The 19,035-nt window shown below is 36.2% G+C and overlaps 1 protein-coding gene across 8 annotated transcripts in view; it reads right to left on the bottom strand.

The window, feature by feature from the left end:
* The window catches only part of RBMS3 (RNA binding motif single stranded interacting protein 3), a 679,730-nt gene that overhangs the window by 17,346 nt on the left and 643,349 nt on the right, over window positions 1-19,035 (bottom strand). For all 8 annotated transcript variants that reach the window (XM_058554287.1, XM_058554276.1, XM_058554222.1 and 5 more), the window contains one exon: window positions 651-731. In XM_058554287.1, the coding sequence (XP_058410270.1) occupies window positions 651-731 (81 nt within the window). The remainder of the gene's footprint in view (window positions 1-650; window positions 732-19,035) is intronic.

Below are 19,035 nucleotides of genomic sequence, written 5' to 3'. Positions count from 1 at the left end.
CAAAAATCCTGACGTCTAGTCCATATCAGACAGTCCATATTAGACTAAATCAGACAGGATCCAGGCAGCACTATTTTTTAAAGCTCTTGAAATGATTTCCATATGCAGAAAAGTTCAAGAACCAGTGCACTAGTCCAGTGCCTCTCAAATTTTAATGTGCACCCCGCTCCCTGAGGTTAAAATGTTAAAATGCAGATTCTAACTCAGTAGGTCTGGGTGGTGTCTAATAGTTTGCATTTCTGACACGCTCCCACAGGATGCTGAAGATGCTGGTCCGGGGACTGCGCTTTAAGCAACAAGGCACTAGAGAACTAGCTCATTCAAGTAGTAGTTGCAAACTTTTTTTTCTCCTCCCTATTTGTGAGTATTTGTGGTCAACATCGATGGGGTAGTGATTTGGTCTCTGATCTTTTCTCTAAATATGAAAAGGATACTTCTTTCATACCTCTAGAGCAAATTAGCTTATTTCATGTGCAAAGCAAAACATGGGCATGTTCAAGTAAAGGTATATATTTTCATATACTAATCTTGCAATTTCAGAGCAGCACAAAAACTACACATAAGGGTTCCTTGGGTTCTGAGAGGCCACGGTATATGTGGCTGAGGTTTATCTCCCTTAACTTCTTTCTATAAGACAGAGACAGACTTACTTCAATAGAAACAGCTGTCGGAGGCACAGGCGTGTACTGGGGAATGTAGGTCCCTTGCATAGGAGCAGCAGCAGTCATATACTAGAGGGAATCAAAGAAAAATGCAGGTGAACTTGGAATTGCAACCAGCGAGAAAAGCAGCTATCACAAGAGACTGCTTTAGGTCTGTGGCCCACGGCCGGTGCACGATTCAAGTTAAACTCTATTTTGACCAAAAATAAGACAGTTCCTAACAGCATGGAATGACCTTTGCTTACTGATTCAGTACCAACAGCAGCCCACCTCCAAGGTATCAGTACAAGTCAATTCACCCCCATTCCCTTACTTTGTCATTTTAAACATTCTTTATCAGATCTCAAACATTTCACTTTTTCATCTGAAACATAAACTCGATGAGGGCAGGGATGATGTCTGTTTTTTTTTCTTCTCCATTTTATTGCTAGCACCTATCACACTGTAGGCCCTCAACAAATTATTTGTTGAATGAATGAATCATCATATTGTTAGTAATAATTTCTTTTCAAACTAAGAAAATAGAAAAATAGAGGAATAATGCAAGAAATATTTATGTAACAAGATTCAGAATGGGCAAATGTTATCATTTTGTTATTTTCACCTCATTTTTTAGTATATAAAAGCAATAGAGTGCTGCAGATAATGTTGAAGTCTCCTTTGTTCCCTTCCCCCATTCCATTCTCACCGCCCATATTTCCTTTTCAACTCCTTTACCTCTCCAAATTTTCTTCATCCGGATGAACAATGAAACAGTCAAATCATTTTTCACTAAGTTGTAGTATTCAGTAAGATAAGCATTGGTGATAACACGTATTTTTGCAATGAAGAAAGGGATCCCTAGAAAAAATACATGCTCACCTACATGAACATAAAGTATGACCCATATTCCTATTTCTAATACACATTCCCTCTGCAAATGCAAAGTTCTGCTGTCTGAGAATGGAATTTTCTATGGAATCAACTATACTTCTGAGTTTTTAAACTTGAACAGCCTCACAAAACTTCAAAACCAGAATCATCTAATGAAGACAAGTTTTCTCAATTCATAAAGGTTTAGAGGAACGATTTTTAAGGAAAATCACAAGCCTCTGATTCTTTATTCTTCTAAATTTGCTGAATTCAAATATTAAGGCCATGCATAAATATGCAAAGCCTAAATTACTATGTTTTGTGTATCTTGGTACTTTCAGTATGCAACAGGTACAATGATTCTGAATCCAGAGAAATATCTGAATGGATATTAGCTCATCAGTTGTTGTTGTCTTTTAATATTCATGGAGAATTATAGCAACAAAGCAACTTTAGAATAAATGCATCTCCATCCTAAACTAAGCACTGTCCTACTGTATCCATTTGCTAAAAATAGAGACGGCCTTAGTGAAACAATCTCAAATCAAACAAACCAAATTGTTGTCTGCAATCCATGCATTGCTACAAACAACCACTGAGTGCAATTCATATCTATATAAAAACAACCTTGTAACTTCGACCGAGAGCAATTGTTTGAAGGGCCTGGGGATATTAGTAATTATGCTTTATAGTTGAAAATTATCAGAGATTCCTGTGCCCTGTCCTCTGTGCTCTCACAGCATTCATCACTCTTCTATTAAAATTGTCCAGACTATCATCTCCTTAAAGGCAACATAGGCCAAGTTTTCCAAATCCCTGCGTCTTCCAACACACCAAGCAATGCCTGATACTCAGTAAGTAATTGTTCAATGGCTGAATAAAAGGATACAAGAAGGAAGTCTTCCGTTTCCAATCATAAGTCTTACATGCCTCTTAGCCGTTGATAATTCTGAGCTCATTACAGATATTAATTTCACCACGCCCATAATGTGCTTGTATAACCTTTAAACAAATACTTTAGCCAACTCTGCTCCTCATAGTCCTTGTGTCCTTAAGTAGACAATTAAGTATTCAGGTATCCGATTGCTATCAATTTTTCAAAAAAGTACAAAACTCTGGAGTTACATTTCAGCAAATATTATTTCACATCTAGAACTCTATGGCAGGTGTCTGCCTTGCCAACAAAACGGCTCTAGAAAGTGTGTTGGGAATAACAGTTCATTGGTCATTTCAGACAGGTGGTTTGCCTGTATCATACAGGTTTTAAAAATCCTTTAATTTAGTGTGGTGATGGGTTGTAATTAGTATTTGGGTGCTGAACATGATGTAATCTATGCAGAAATAGAAGTATAATGATGTACACCTGAAATTTATACAATGTTATAAACCAATGTTACTGCAATAAACAAAAAATTAAAAAAAAAATCCTTTAATTTAGCATTCCCTACAATGAATTATTTTTAGAACGCTAGCTCAATTGAGAAAACAGCTTTCTGTGTTTCTATGTGTTTGAGCAATGCTGCATAATGCATCTTCTTTGATATTGACATATAACAAAAAACTCTGAGACAGCATCTTTTACAGAAGCCTATTTAAAGGTGATTAAACCAACATTTCTAAAACGTTTTATTTTGTACACCTATTAATTTTGCTTAGAACTGGCGCACTAAGGAACATATTTTGGAAAATATTTCTTTAATTGAATCTCAAAAAATCCTAGTAGATTTGTAGCAAGGGGGGATATATTTTTGCCAACTATGAATTTATGTAAGCATGGAATCATGTTCTACACTTTGATCATGGTTTTCCAACATTTCTAATATAACATTTTCAACATTTCTAATAGTAAAAAGTTAATCCCTCACTCATTTGGATATTTTCTATTCCAGAGTTAGTAATTCTAAACTTTGCAACTGGGTCTGCTGAGTGTGTGTGTCCTTTGCATAAGAAGACGACGTCACTGGCACCCGCGTACAGGACACCACTTTGATCTATCCTTGCTCTACTGTCTGCATCTCTAAGCAGATGTTTCTGTGAACTAGAGTTAAGGACACAGCCTGGGGCCATACAGAGCAATGTTCACCAGTTCACGTGAAAATCCACCTCATTTTTAGATTTCTCTTGCCAAACTAGAGTTCCCAGACAGTATAGTTAATGAAAAGCATTTTATGTGACTCTTAGCTAAGCTTCTTCAAATGACTGAGTTATTCACAACCTCATCTGTGCTTTGTTCGATAAAACTGAATCAGTAAATCTTTAGAACTCCCATGACATTCAATGAAGTTGTGAACATGGCCAAAACTGATCTGCGTATGGTGTAAATTCATCCTCATCTTCTCTTCCAAACACTGCTATGAGTTAGGCAGGATGGTTCACCCATTTTACAGATTGAGAAACTGAGACCCACATATAATGGGAATAAATTCCAATGCTCCTGACCCATGGTTCAGCAGTTTTCAGTCTACTTTATTACCTTTGAAATTAAGGAAATAAGGCCTTAGCATCTTCCTTTTGACCATTTCCATGTAATATAGATATCAACTTATTTTCTTTATTAATGGGCTTTAATAACCAGACTTACAATTAAGAAATACAGAATAATATGCCTTTGATTAACATTTTTATTGTCATTTGATTTCCATACATTTTTTATTTTACTTTACTCAGAATACCTAATTTTCTTCTAGGAAGGCTACCTCATATGCTTAATTTATTTTATAACTTAACTTACTTTTATGCTGCTCTTCTGAATAGAACCAATAGAGATTTTATAATACAAATGAGATCAGCTCAGTTCAACGTGTTGTGTGCATTTATCTTTTAATGAAAAGAATCTTTCTGTTTGCTTTCCTTTTTTTTTTAAAGAAAAACTAATAGAGCTTGAGAATGTTGTTTGAAAGTTAGAAATAGGCTTATTTTAAACAAGTCAATGCTATGGAGTTTTACGCCTTGTAAGACTATTATCTCTGGATAAACTTTTGCAATAAAACTCTTCTGTGGTATATACGTGTTTTCCAGGGTAAAGCCTCAAGAAGTGACAGCCTTATAAAATTAGGAGCAAGTGCTTACAGGAAATGGCTACAGCTATGTGTAAGATCAACTCCCAGCTTTAGGTAATCAGTGAAAAATAACTCTGAACTTTCTCTGCAAGCACACAGTTTGATTTCCTTAAGAGCACAGATAAACTACAGTCATACTTAATAATCTGGGCTCCACAAAAAATTGTTTAGATCTGGTTGTTCAGAGACTGCTTTCATTTTATCCAGCTAACCAATGACAAAGGACTAAGAAAAGGACCTACGATATAAAAAATCTGCCCTTTTAACTTGATAAACTCCTGTGGATTACTTATTAAAACTATAACAAGAATGGATGTACATCCTTTAAGCTAATTTCATTTACCAGTATTTCTCAAAAGCTAGAAAATATCTGCCATAATTCTTTCATGAGTATAAATTATTTTGCATTTTTTGGATACTACGGCTGATGGGAACCACTTTACAATGAGATGATATCGATAAAATGGATAAATTCATACAAAATTTCCCTGTTATTACGTAGTTCAAAGTTTTGACATTAATTGATAAATTTTATTTTTTGGTAAACAGCTTGATGATTTTTACATGTTCTGAAAGCACCAGTTTTCACATGTAAGCATGTAGGAGACCTAAATAGCCATTTTCAAACCCACAGAATAAATTCCAGACTCCATCATTTGTTCCAAGAAGTCTAGACGCTGCATCACCAAGATAGTTACACGAAAAAAGAAAAAAAATGGTGAAATTGGAGAGGAATTGTGTTTTTGCCTATTTAAGTTAGGACAAACTGTTTCTGTTACTGTGGAATCATTGATTATTTCCGAGGAAACAAAGAAAGAAAACTCCAAATTTTTTGTTCTGGATTTACTTTCTCTTCTCCCACCAAAGCAAAACAAATAAAAAATGTTTTATATATTTCCTGGGAGGAAATTTTTCATTTTAATTATTTGTAGAGCAAAGGAGTGGCAAGGATGTTACCACATTTTGATTTTTGAAATTTTCTACAATAATTTATCAAACTTGCTCATTTGGAGTCATTATACTATTTAGATTTTAAATTGGTGCTTCTAGGCCTTGCTATAAAATTCATGAAGCTGTTTTACAAATTTCAGCAAGGGGAGTTGTCCAGGAAAGTCAATGACAAGGATACAGGAAAGTTGTAAAAATGCACCTCAGAAAGGAAGTTGAGCAGAGAAGGCAGCAGTTGTGGTGAATGAGGCCGACAGCATATGCAGCATGAGTTACTTTCACCCAGTACAAAGTTTCTTTTAATAAAGGAAGCCTGAGGATATATGGAAAAACCTGAGTTATGACTCGTCAGGGTTGGATGAGTGGCTAAGGGAGAGGCACAGCGTTACCTCAGGTAGAGGTTTTCTGTAGTTTCCGGGGCCATATTTCTTGGATATGTAAAATTCTATCATCTCAGAGTTGAGGAGCCATACCTGGACCTGGGATGGCAGATTGGTATCATTTCACATGCTTGCTTTGACTAAGTAGTAATAGCTGCCTGGAGTGTAATTAAGAATGTCTTCTAAGTCTCCACGTCACTCAACAGATGAGAGACCACCCACAGAGAGGAAGAGAGCTAGAGAGATTCACCTTGAAAGGCAGGAGTGTCCCCATTGGGGCATGATAAGGCTGGACTCTTACCTGGACCCCTGCTGCTCAGTTCTTCCTCCATCCTTTCTACTTCTGCCAATGAAGTGTTGGAGAATAAAGTGGATCCCCATCCAGAATAGTTATAGTGTATGCTTTCATAATGATTTACATTTGTATTAATTTATAAAGTAGACTACTAACTTTTTTAAGGTACTCATATGGAAATAACAAAGCAGACAGTTGTGAGTAATGAAATAACTATCCCTGAAGAGTAGGTGGAGATGAATACAGATAGCAGCATGTACTTCACCTACTAGGAGAAAAGCACTTGAAGAGAAAAGAAGGCCAGTTAATGGGCTTGATAGAAATGGGAGCCCAGAATTCTTAGGACTACGTAGCCTATATTATCCCAACCAGTTTCCCAGAATACTACAAAACATAACCCACAGACAGGTGTGCATTAAATTATTAAACAAAAAATACATATTGTCGTCATTGTATTCTGGGGTCGGCCATTTGTTGGTGGCCTACAACAAAGAGAGTAACGAGGAAGAATCTTGGAGGTTGTTCTCAGCTTGGAAATTTACAAAATCTCACCCCCTGCACAACAATGAGAAGCAGTCATTCTCATGTGATCCCTGGCCACGGAGGACTTCAAGTTTGCAGAGAAAGCAATTTTCAGGAATGTATTGGAAAAAACCAAAGCCATTAGGTTTGAGCATGCACACAGATCATTGTGGTAGAAATAAAAATAAGAGACTGTATTACGGAAATGTAGCTGATTAAGAACCTATGTCTTAAAATTTGAACCTGAAATAATTCTGTATAGACACCATGAATTCTCTCCTCCCCGCTTCTCAAATTTTTTTTGTGATAGGTAATATGAAATCCTGAGAAAGATGGGACAAAGGAGAGATCCAGTGGACCACAAAGACCACTCTGGGGATAAAGATAAGTAAGTCAGATAAAAACTGAGAACTAATTGTACATCAGATTGCAGAATGGAGGCAACTATGAAAGCATATTTACAGTGGTGTAGTGGGAATGAAAGACTCATCAGGCTCAATAGAGAATGGGAAGTGAGTAAGTAGAAAAGATAATAAGAGGATATTACAAACAACCTTATGCCAATAAATTTGACAACTTAGATGAAATAGACAAATTCATTGAACACACAATTTAGCAAAACTGACACAAAAAGAAATAGAAAATTTGAATAGTTCTGTAGCTACTAAAGAAGGTGAATTCATAATCTAAAACCTGCCCACAATAAAAATCTTCAGCTTCAATTGGCTTCTCTGGTGAATTTTCCAAACATTTATGGAATAAATAATACCAATCTTGTATAAATTCTTCCAGAGAATACTAAAGAAGGGATACTTCCCAACTCATTTTATGAGTTTACATACCAAATTTGACAGGAACATCACAAGAAGGGACAAATTTACAGCCCAATATTTCTCATGAACATTTATATAAACTTTCAATAAAATTTTAGCCAATACGTTAAGTAATATATGAAAACAATATATATATCATGTCCAAGTGCAATTATTTCAGGATTGCAAGACAGGCTTAACATTTGAAAATCAGTTAACATAATTCACCACATTGACAGAGTAAAGAAGACAATTATATGATCATTTCAAAAGATTCAGAAATAACCTTGATAAAATCTAACACCTGTATGTGAGAAAAGGTCTTGGCACACTAGGAATAGATGGAAACTAGGAATAGAAGTCTATACACAAAAAACCTACCGCTAACATCACAGTTAATGGTGACATACTGAACCAACAATATTCAAAATTGTTTGAATTTTGGAATGAGATAAAGATGCCCATTATTGTCTCTTCTAATATTGTTTTGGAGTTTCTAGATGGTGCAATAAGATGAGAAGAAGAAAAGGAAGGTGTAAAGATGGAAGAAACTGTCATTATTCGAAGATGACATGACTGATATATAGACGTTTCAAAGAATATAGTTAAAAAACAATTATTATAATTAATAAGGAAATTTAGCAAGGTTGCAGGATACAAGTTAATAAAAAAATTTATTTCTATATATGAACAGACAATGAAAAAAGAAATTTTAAATAATACTATATAGATAGCATCAAAAAATATCAAATACCTAGAAATAGCTGAGAAAAGGCATGAAAATTTCAATGCTGAAGATTAGAAAGCATTGATGAGAGAAATTAACCCAAATAAGTGGAGAGATACATGACATTCATAGATTAGAAGACTCAATTTGTTAAAATGTTAATTCTAAAAAGAACCTATGCATTCAATGCAATTCCAATTGAAATCCAAGCAGATTTCTTGGTAGAAATCAACAAACTTACTTTAAAATTTATATGGAAATGTAAAAGACCTAGAATATTCAAGACAATTTTGGGGAAAAACAAACTTACAGGATGCATACTACTAGATATCAAGGATTTACTAAAGAGTCATGGTCAGTAAGATAGTGTGGTATTGTTGCAAGGGTAGAAAAATAGACTAATGGAACATAGTGGAGAAATTAGAAGCAAATATATATACAGCCACCTGATTTATAAGACAGTTACTGTAATTCAATGTGAGAAAGAATGAGCTTTTCAATAAATGATGCTGGATCAGCTGGATATCTCTGTAGGGAAAAAATGATCCCTGGTCCTTACCTTATACCACACACAATATTAATTTGACATAGATCATAGATATAAATAATAATATAGTTTTTGGAGAAAACAGGAGAAAGGCTTCATGATATTGGGAATAGCAAAGATTTCTTAAACTTGACTCAAAAAGAACTAATGATAAAAGAAAAGATTGATAATTGGGCTTCATTAAAATTAAGAATTTCTAATTCTCAAAAGACTGAGAGAAGATATTTACAATAGACATATATGACAAACAAAGCTTGTATATAGAATGTACATAACTTTTAAAATCCACAAATCAGTAAGAACACAGAAAACTCAATTTTAAAAAATGAGTTTGAACGAACTCTTAATACACACAATAACTCAAATGAGTCTCCAGGGAATTGCGATGAGCAAAAAAAAAAAATCCAAAAGATCATATACTATATGATTCCATGTATACAATATTTTTCATCTGACAAAATTTTAGAAATGGAGAACAGTTTAGTGGTTGTCAGGGATTGGGGATGAGGGTAGGGGAGTAATAGGTAGGCAGGTGTGGTTACAAAAGGGCAACAGGAAGGATCCTAGTGATACCGAAACGGTGCAGTGTTCACTTTTCAGTGAACTGAAAAGTTCACTTTTATCTGTGGTGTCAGAGGAAAAAAATCTATATAGGTAAAAAATTGTATAGAACTTAACACACACACAAATGGGTACAAGCAAAACTGGTAACATCTGAATAAGATTTGTGAGTTGCATCAATGTCAACATCATGGTTGTGATATTATACTATAGTTTTGTAAAATATTACCTTTGGGTGAAACTGAGGCAACTGTAAAAGGGATCTCTCTATATTACGTCTTACAACTGTATGTGAATCTACAATTATCTCAATAAAAAACAAAACAACAAAAATCATATATGTATATATGTATAAGTATATATAGATCTATCTATCTATCTATCTAGTCACTCAAACACTTCTGGAAAGAGAATATCTAAGTTCCAAATGGTCAATCTGCATATGAATACGTGATTGACCTCATTCATTGGTCATCAGGGAAATGCAAGTTAAAAGTATTATAACACTACACTGCTACCAGGATAACAAAAGTGAGAAAGATTGACAGTACCAAGTATTGGTGAAGATGTAGACAACAGGAACTCTCATACACTGTCAGTGGGAATATAAATTGGCATATTCACTCTGTAAAATTATTTGGCAGTGCCAAAGAAGCAGAACATTTACAGAATCTATGACCAAGCAGTCCTACTCCTAGGTATGTACCCAATAGAAATTCTTTCAAATACACACCAAGGGCTATGCACAAAATATTTAGAACAGCTTGTTTATAATGGCTCCAAGCTGGAAATAACCTAAATATCCATGGACAGCAGAATTAATAAATTGTAATATATTTATAATGTACGGCAATACAAAACAATGAAAAAATAAACTGCTCAAATGGGGATGAATCTCACAGATATAACATTGCATTTTTAAAAAGCAGACAGAAAAGGCTTCATACTTTATAATTCCAGTTACTTAAAGTTCAAAAACAATCAAAACAAATCTATAATGATTGAAGTCATGGTTGTGGGACTTTTGTGGGGATAATAAAAGGGCAGGGAGACAAAAGAGACTTCTGTAATAATAGGACCTTTTATATCTCAGTCTAGATGGTGGATACACGAGTGTTAACACTTCGTAAAATTTGTTGAGCAGTAAACTTATGAATTGTGCCTTCTTCTGTACATATGCTATACTTCAATAAAAGGGTTTACCAAAAAAAAAAAAAAGACCATCAGAAAAAGGAAAGGTTGACCTTAGATGAGAGCAGGAACAACTTGTTCACTTAAACTGGATAGACTGAATGGATTAAGATGAGAGAAGGTTGAGAGATTTGTCAAGTGCCTACGTTCTCTTTTCACTGTTTCTATATCTAAGGCAAGAGGTGAGGTGAAAGTTAAGAGGTGATGGGATTAGAAGTCTGAAAGAATGTATGAAATGATTGTTTTGGAGAGTGGGAGAGCGAATGGACCAGGGTTATGTAATAAGATTTCTGGGCAGTGATGAGGGCATATTTAAGTTGTGTGGTCACAAAATTAACGTGAAACTCGTCAGCACGGTGGTATGTTTTACTTCAGCCACATCCAGTTGTTTAAAAACATGGAGCAGACTGAGAATTGGAAGTAAGCAGGATCAAAGTTGTAGGGTAGGATGCAGGGTATGATGCAGGAAGAGGAAGTCCAGGGAGGTGAGGGCACATCAAAGTGATTAGAATCTTCTACTAAGCTAGGCATGGATGTGAGGAAACAAAGGGGAAAACTGATACTGACAAAGTGGTAGGAATAAATAGGTGGTGTCAGAGAATTGTTGCAGAAAGGGTCATGAAAGTAGCGTATGGAGGGAAGGAGGTGGTAGTCAGAGACAGGCATGTTTGAAATTGAGTGGGTGTTTGAAATTGAAATTTGGAATTGGTGCAGTGGTTGTGAATGGCGAATTCTAGGAGAGAGTAGAGAAAACATCACCAGAAGTGAGGAACTCAGGAAACTGAGAGGCCAAGGTGCTCCATTATTAAATTTCAATAATGGATATATATCCTTAATTCACTTATTAGCAAGATTCAATAAAGTTTTATTGAGCCCCTACCATGTGTCAAGTATTAAGCAAGCATATACTATAGTGTTAAAGCATGGATTGGGCAATAGGACTTGACAGAGTCCAGAAGAAACAGATTTTGTTACTAACTCACTGGGTGTCCTGGATAGGTCACTTCTCCTTTTGATCTTACATATATATAGCTATTTAATTTTATGTATTACTCATTATTGTCAATCTTACATTCACCACAGTATCCAGGAACAGAGTAGGCAATTAAATCCTTGCAAGCTGATATTTTGTATTATTACTACTTTCTTCTGTTCATCTTCCCATTTTGCATTTGAATTTCCTGTCTGTTTATACTTTCTTTGTTGTTTCTTAACGTTCTCTATTATTTTTGCATATTAGCATGGTTTATCAATCATAAAGAATTAAAAGCCTCTGAAAAGGGGTGACCTCTTCAAATGAGAGAGTCTGTAGAGGTCAAGTCAACATTTATTTAAATCAGTCCCTAAATTTGAAAGCATCAAGAAGAAATCACTTTAACAAATGAGCCGATTGACCTATTATCTAGAAAGTTCTTTCAGAAACTTATAGGAACACACTCCTCAGCCCTCTTCAGTCTCATTTGATCTTTTCTATAGGGGACCAGGTTTGCTTCTTTATTTTGGAAATGAAAGAACTGAGGGACTTTGTCAAGAAGACAGACGAGTGAACTAAGAAGTCCTCAATGTGCCTGAAGCTTTGTTGTTTTCTATTGAAGTCTGTGACTAAAGCATTAAATTGGGTTAGGTAAAGACACTTCAGCCAAAGTGAACGGGAACTCCTCCAGGCTGCCACACACACAGTAAATTCTATTTCCACACAAAACATATCCTCTCAACCATCTCAGGCCCACACACTGTGAACGCCAATCATCCCAGTAGACTACAGTAGGCGATAGAATTCAACAAGAGGAAATTTGGAGGGTGCCCCTAAAATGTCCTTTGAAACAGTGTTCAGTCTCTACGAGAGTCAACAAACATACTCTTTTTTAACGTGTTTGTTTTTCAGTCAAGAGACTTTCAGAGAGGGAACTTGACATATTCCACCAGTTAGAATATTTATATTAGAGATTAATCCATGATGGGTGGGGAGCAAATGAAGGCAAGTAGGGATGAATGAGGGAGAAGAAAGAAGATAGATCAACATTCTAAATAAAGAGAAAAGAACAGAAAGCAAAAATAAATTGGAAACTGCAAAAATAGGGCATAAGGCTGTTTGAGAGAAATACTTTCAGGAACTGTACATATTTAGAAAAAAAAAAACAGATTTAAACGATATTATTCTATCCACGTGAGCACATATAACTTTGGCAATACAAAACCATAATGAAGGAGTTTCTGCCAGGCTACAGATATTATCATTCTTGCCTCCAAGGATATGAAGAGTTCAAAATAAATAGCCAAAAAGATAAGAGCACTGGAAGGGAATAGACCTTCTGGTGCCAGAGCCTAGATTCCACTCCCTGCCACAAGAAATGAAGAATAGTTTGTTTGATGATGTTGGTCAAACAATGGAGAGACAAAGGATATTATTCTGGGGTAAATTTCAACCCACTTCCACTCAGTTCTTGGAATCATTGTGACCTACACCATCTTGCTTATGTTTGGCTATACCTAAATCTACCTGCTCGCTCCCTTCGTAACATCCTTCCTCTGTGCCTTTTTTGTTTCCACTGTGTTCTAATCTCTTTCTATCCACCTGCAACACACATTCAAAACCTGTCTCTCAAACTGAGGCCAAATGCCAAATTCCTGTGCGAAGCCTTGCTCTAGCCCCCAATCTGGAAGTGATAACTCTCTTCTATGACATCCAACAGCTCATTATCTGTACTTCTGTTACAGTTCTTAGCAGTCAAACCATGGAATCTCCTAGAGGGACCATGCCTGATTCATCATGGTTGGCACTGAATATGCATTTGTTGAATGAATTAATGCATGAAAATATGAATGAATAACTAAGAACTCTGGATGAAAAACTCAAGCCGCATACCTCAAAGGAGCTATACAGTTGTTCAGGGAAGAGCATAGAAATCCTCATTCCTTGTTTTCATCTTGCTTTCTGTGATGGTTAATTTTATGTGTCAACTTCACTGGCCTATGGGATGCCCAGATAGCTGGTCAAACACTATATCTTAGTGTGACTATGAGAGTTTCTCCGGAAGAGATTAGCATTTCAATTGGTAGGCTGAGTCAAGAAGATCACTTTCACCAATGTGGCTGGGCATCATCCAATTCGATGAGGGCTAGAATAGAGCAAAAAATGGAGGAAGGGCGAATTCTCTCTCTCTCTCCTTGAGCTAGGACATCCATTTTCTCCTGCCCTCAGACGTCAGAGCTCCTGGTTCTTGGACCTTCAGACTCCAGGACTTAGACAAGCGGTCCTTGGGTTCTCCGGACTCGGACTGGAAGCTACATCCCCGACTGCCCTGGCTGCCAGGCTTTCAGACTCAGACTCAATTATACCACCTGGCTCTCCTGGTTGTTCAGCTTGCAGACAGCAGATTATGGGACTTCTCAGCCTCCAGAATTGCGTGAGCCAATTCCTACAATAAATCTCGTCTTGTATATTTATATATACCCTACTGGTTCTGTTTCTCTGGAGAACCCTGACTAACGCAATGCCTATGCCATAAATGTACATATCTAGAATTTGTGGACAAAACGTGATTATAGTGCGTCTTCATCTGCTGGGCTTTTCTTGGGAATCACATTACGGCATAAAGTAAAGCTAATGAAAATTACCATAGAGGAAAGAGATAAGACTTTCCTAAGACTCACCAAAATTCTTTGATAGAAAATGCCTAAAATGTGTGGAGACTCTTGATAAGGGCCTTCAAATATTGGGAACCCTAAGTTACCAAGTTAGTGAGAAAAGGTCATTGCCTGGTTCATTTAGGAATCCAAACTGCAAGGACCACTTCAAGCCTGGGTGACAACATCTCACCTGCGTTAAGCAGGAATTTGGTGTATGAACGGAAAATTACTGGATTTTGCAAGAACACCAGAAACTCAGGGAGAATAAGGTCAGCTAAGAAAGCAGTCTGCTTCTTTTTTTTTAATTGTGTAAATAAGGGCTGGAATGAAGGAAACAAAACTAAAATTAAGAGAAAAGGGACTCAGAGCCAGGAAAAAATATTACCCTACATTGACATGTATTTGAGAATAAATTGGATCCAATTACAAAACAATTTAAAATTTTAAAAAAAGGCTAACTTTATCAGGAATAAAAAGAGGCAGGACACTAAACGCAGAAGTAAGGTCTTCCATCACAGGGAAAGAATATCATCTACACGAGAATGACAAACACACTGGTAGAGGCTGTGAGTGCTCTGTTGAGACTTATTCTGAAGGTGAGGCTGAGGTTGGGATCAATGGTAATAAAATAATATTGTTTTGAGGAGGTGGGAAGAGATGAGTACAGGGTAGAGAAGTAAGTCTAAGATAGGAAGCTCATCTTTTCTTTTGTGATTAAAGCAAAGATGATGAGGTTGATTGTCAGAATCAATTAATTTGTAGGCTGCGGCTCAGGAAACTGAAGGAATTTACACCTGATATCTTTCATTTTCTCTGAGAAAGTGGTGGCAAGTTCACTGCCCAAGAATACTGGTGCAGTATTGTGAGCAGAAAGGTGAATGTTGGAAATCTTTTCATTGGAATGTGAAAGGTGAATATTTGGAATTATTTCATTGGAGAATTAGGTAGAGATATGACCCAGGACAAATGAAAGAATTTCAGGTCCCATTATTATTATTAATGGTGGCAATGAGAGTGCTGGCAAGAGACCAGTTAAAGTAATACACAATGTGTTCTAGGCTGGAGAGAGAAAGAAATGGAATAGGGGGAGGTGATGGACTCAGTAGAAAAGGAGACATGCAAGAATGAAAGGCTGGTAAAGCAAGTATGAGAGTTTTAAGATTTCAGAGAGGGAGCCATTATGGTTAGGTCCCAAATGTGATCTTTGAGGTGGGTGGCTGGAGTGGCACAAGATTAAGGAACATTGACACTATGGTATTAAGGGAGGCAAGAGGAGACTAATGACAAAAGGCTATACTGAATGTGTGGGTTGGCAAGGAGCTCAACAGAGGATAGCAAAAAAAAAAAGGAAAAGAAGTTAGCATCCTGGGACAGTGTTATTATTAAAAGAGGAAGGAGGTCTAGAAGAGGCAATGGTGATATAGAAGACTGCTAATATCTCCTTCCAGCTCCATTGGTCAGAGAAAAAAGTGAAGTCTCCATTCTAGAGGGAGGTTGAGGAAGGACATATTCTTAGGACAAACTTGATTTTAGGTAAAACATGAGGAAGAGAGAGCTTTTTGTGCAGAGCATGAGACTGTAAAGGAATTTGTCTTTGGGTTTTAAAAAGTGCTTTTAGAGGGACACAGAGGAAAAGATACCACATGAGGTCAGTAGTAAATGGATCATCCAGTGGGCAAGCAGTGGGGAGTATCTTGGGAATACAGACTGTATGGAGACAGAAGCCCCAGCAAGACTGAATTAGGATGGTGATTCAGGACATGAGGGTGAGAGGCCTGTTGGCATTTGCACATCTCCAAGTTCCAGCCAGGCCAGGTGAGACCTCAGATGGTTTCACAAGCCTAATATATAAATGCTTGTAAGTAATGCTAAAACTGTTACTTGTTGGGTCTGTAAATATTCTCTTTCTTTTCCCACCCACTCATTACTAGAGGCTGTTCACTCCTAAGAGTTGAAAGAAAGATTGTACATATGAATTCAAGTTCAATCTACACCTAATGAATGTATGGAACTGTACCAAATGACTAAGTCTTGAAAATACTCATTAGAAACCACCTTTGGTATTGTTATCCTTGACTCACTAGTGCTCTCACAATTTCTTAATGGACAGGGAGACCTAATAATAATTCTCCTTATTGTTGGTATTGATCAGAAAAGCTTCTCTGCAAGATACTCAAACGTCCCATCCATAAAATAATTCAGCAGCACAACTGAACTTGTTTTCCTCTGGCTTTGTTTCTTATTCGTTGTTTTTGTTGTTACTGAGTATGTTAATTCTTATGCTTTGGGGCATATTAACATGTTAACACAGTATTTTTGGTGCTCTCTGATACACAAATACCCCTATTTTATGAATGCATATTGTTTGCTTTATTTTCTGGCATCTAGATGCTTGATAATGAACTGATTTGGGGTTGACTAATAGTCATAGTTTTAAGAAAACTTAAAAAATAGATCAGTCTAACATTACGCTTCAAATTTAGTAAATTAATGATGAAGATAATGATGTTCATGGTAAATACTCGTGTAGTCTAGAACAAAAAAAGAACCTAAAAAATGGAAACCTGAGTTTTGGGGAGGGTTATTGATACACGTTACAAAATTATTTCTCAATTTGAGCACTGGTATAAGATTACACAAGTATCAGTGCATTTTTTCCCCCAAATAATTGTTACCTATTTAACAATAGGAATTTAGAAGCAATTTTCCATTTAAGATTTTCAAGGCAATGTGACATAAAGCTAAAGTCTCTGTAGAATAATAATATCAGCCAATAAAACTAGGAAAATATATTTACTTTGAGTAGTTTAGCATGATGGTTAAGAAACATCTGGGTTTTTAATCTATAAATCTCAGTTTTCTTCTTGTAAAATGGAGTCAAACATTCATACTTTAAAGATTTTTTTAAGAAATATTAGTGAAATAATGCTTACAAAGTTCTTAGCATAGGGCTGGTTACATATTAAGAACCTAATAGATGGGAACTGTCATTATTATAGGTTTTATTTTTATTTGTATTATTATTATGCCAAGACAAAAATTTCATTATCTTAATAGTTTGGCAGGATCAGAAATCAGCTTAGGCTGGAAATGCTAATTTATTTTCTCTGGGAAATTACAGTGATAAGACAGTTGGGATGGGCAGTAGGACACTAAAGGCATGGGTGACAGACACAACCTACATGAAGAGATAGTTATAAAGGGGGGAAATGGGAGGAGCTTGTGTTTCTGAGAAAGAGGGAGAGAGGGGAAACCTTGAGCAGCTAGAGGAAAGGGGGAGGAATGAAGTTCCCATGAGGGGTATGAGCCTGAGCATATGGAAGAGAGGAGCTGGTGAAATCCCACTGTGCGGAAGCTGCCAAACGGCATTTCAGACACAGGGATGCATCTTTATATTCAGTTGAAATTGTTTAAATGTTCATTATGTGTCCACTACCGAACATGCCCCAAATCTTCACTAATGTTATTCTGGGTAAGCTTTTTATGTGAAAACTGGACAGCAGGTGAATTTTACATCTGAATCAACACAATGTGGAATAGTGAGAGCAGATAGAGGTAACTATAACGCCCTTGAAAACATAAATACATATTGCAGAAAGGTTTGGACTTCCAAAGTGTATGGAATTTGGAGTTCCAGCCAATCTTATCTAGTTTCAAAATATTAGGGGGCGCAGTGACATCTGGGTTACAGTCTTAAACAAACAAGTAAAATGGGATACAATTGATTCAAAAAGGCTGAAAAGTTGCCACAAATCTTAATATTTCCTCTCCACTGGAAAAATAAGAAATAAAGGGTTTGATCAATAAGAGAAACATGTAAGAAGTAGTTCCAAGAGGAAATAAAACTAATGGATATAAAAAATTAATAAACAATAGGGCCAGACATGTACTTTCTTGGGTGGTGGTGTAGGGGAAGTAAGGCAGCCAAAGTCAAACAGAAAGAAAAATCAATACCGATATTGTATTACTCTTAATTTTTATCTCCTGATTTTCCTTGGCCTGGTCCCATCTAGTTTATCTGTCCTTGACTTCTTTATCCTAGAAGATTTTAGTTTCCATTTAGGACCTGGGGCCACTCCTTCATTAACTCACAGGCTACCATGAACACTGTTTTCCTAGAATGTTAACTATAGATTTTTCTCGAATTTTGATCCTGTTTTTCTCTTTCTTTTGACCAAAGGAATTGTGTTTCCCATATATCATTTAAAAATACTCATGAAAGCCAAATATATTTATGGTGCTTTAAGTCTTAGAGTGTCAGATATAAACCAATCTCCTACATAATGAATTGCATGCACACCTACAGAAAATAAAAATATGAGTTTGAATTTCTTTAAAAATATCCTTAACTCTTATCTAAATGATATTTCTAAAACAAGAAGAGAAACTTAAAAAGAGGGATCAATGACTAAACTGTGACTCAAGGTCAAAAGTGAAAATCACTCAAAAGTTATAATAAGTGTGGATTCTAGAAAGGAGGATACAAAGAATGACAACAAAAGCACAGGTGCAATGAACATTTTTTCTTATTCATTCAGTGTTCATTTCCCCTTCTCAATGATAACTCATATTTCCTTTAGGAATTCCTTTGTCCCCCTTTCCCAACCACATAGAATGTGACTGACTCCATGGTTACTATATCCTGATTCCTTGTCCAGAAATAGATGAAAATAACCCTAGCAGAGCCAATGAGACTAGAGAAGATGTTTACCAGAACTTCCGAGAAGGAAAACATTCTCTCTTTTTTTGTGGAGACTTCTAGAAATGACCTTTACTCCTCCTTTCTGTGGTATATTGTGAGCATGTAAGGTCATCACTGGGACAGCCACTCTGCTATCATGGCAGAGGG

The sequence above is a fragment of the Diceros bicornis genome, chromosome 2 (genome assembly GCF_020826845.1).
Source record: "Diceros bicornis minor isolate mBicDic1 chromosome 2, mDicBic1.mat.cur, whole genome shotgun sequence".
Classification (NCBI taxonomy): Eukaryota; Metazoa; Chordata; class Mammalia; order Perissodactyla; family Rhinocerotidae; genus Diceros; species Diceros bicornis.
Note: the sequence above shows the minus strand (reverse complement) of the source record. Positions and strands in the feature narration are given on the sequence as shown.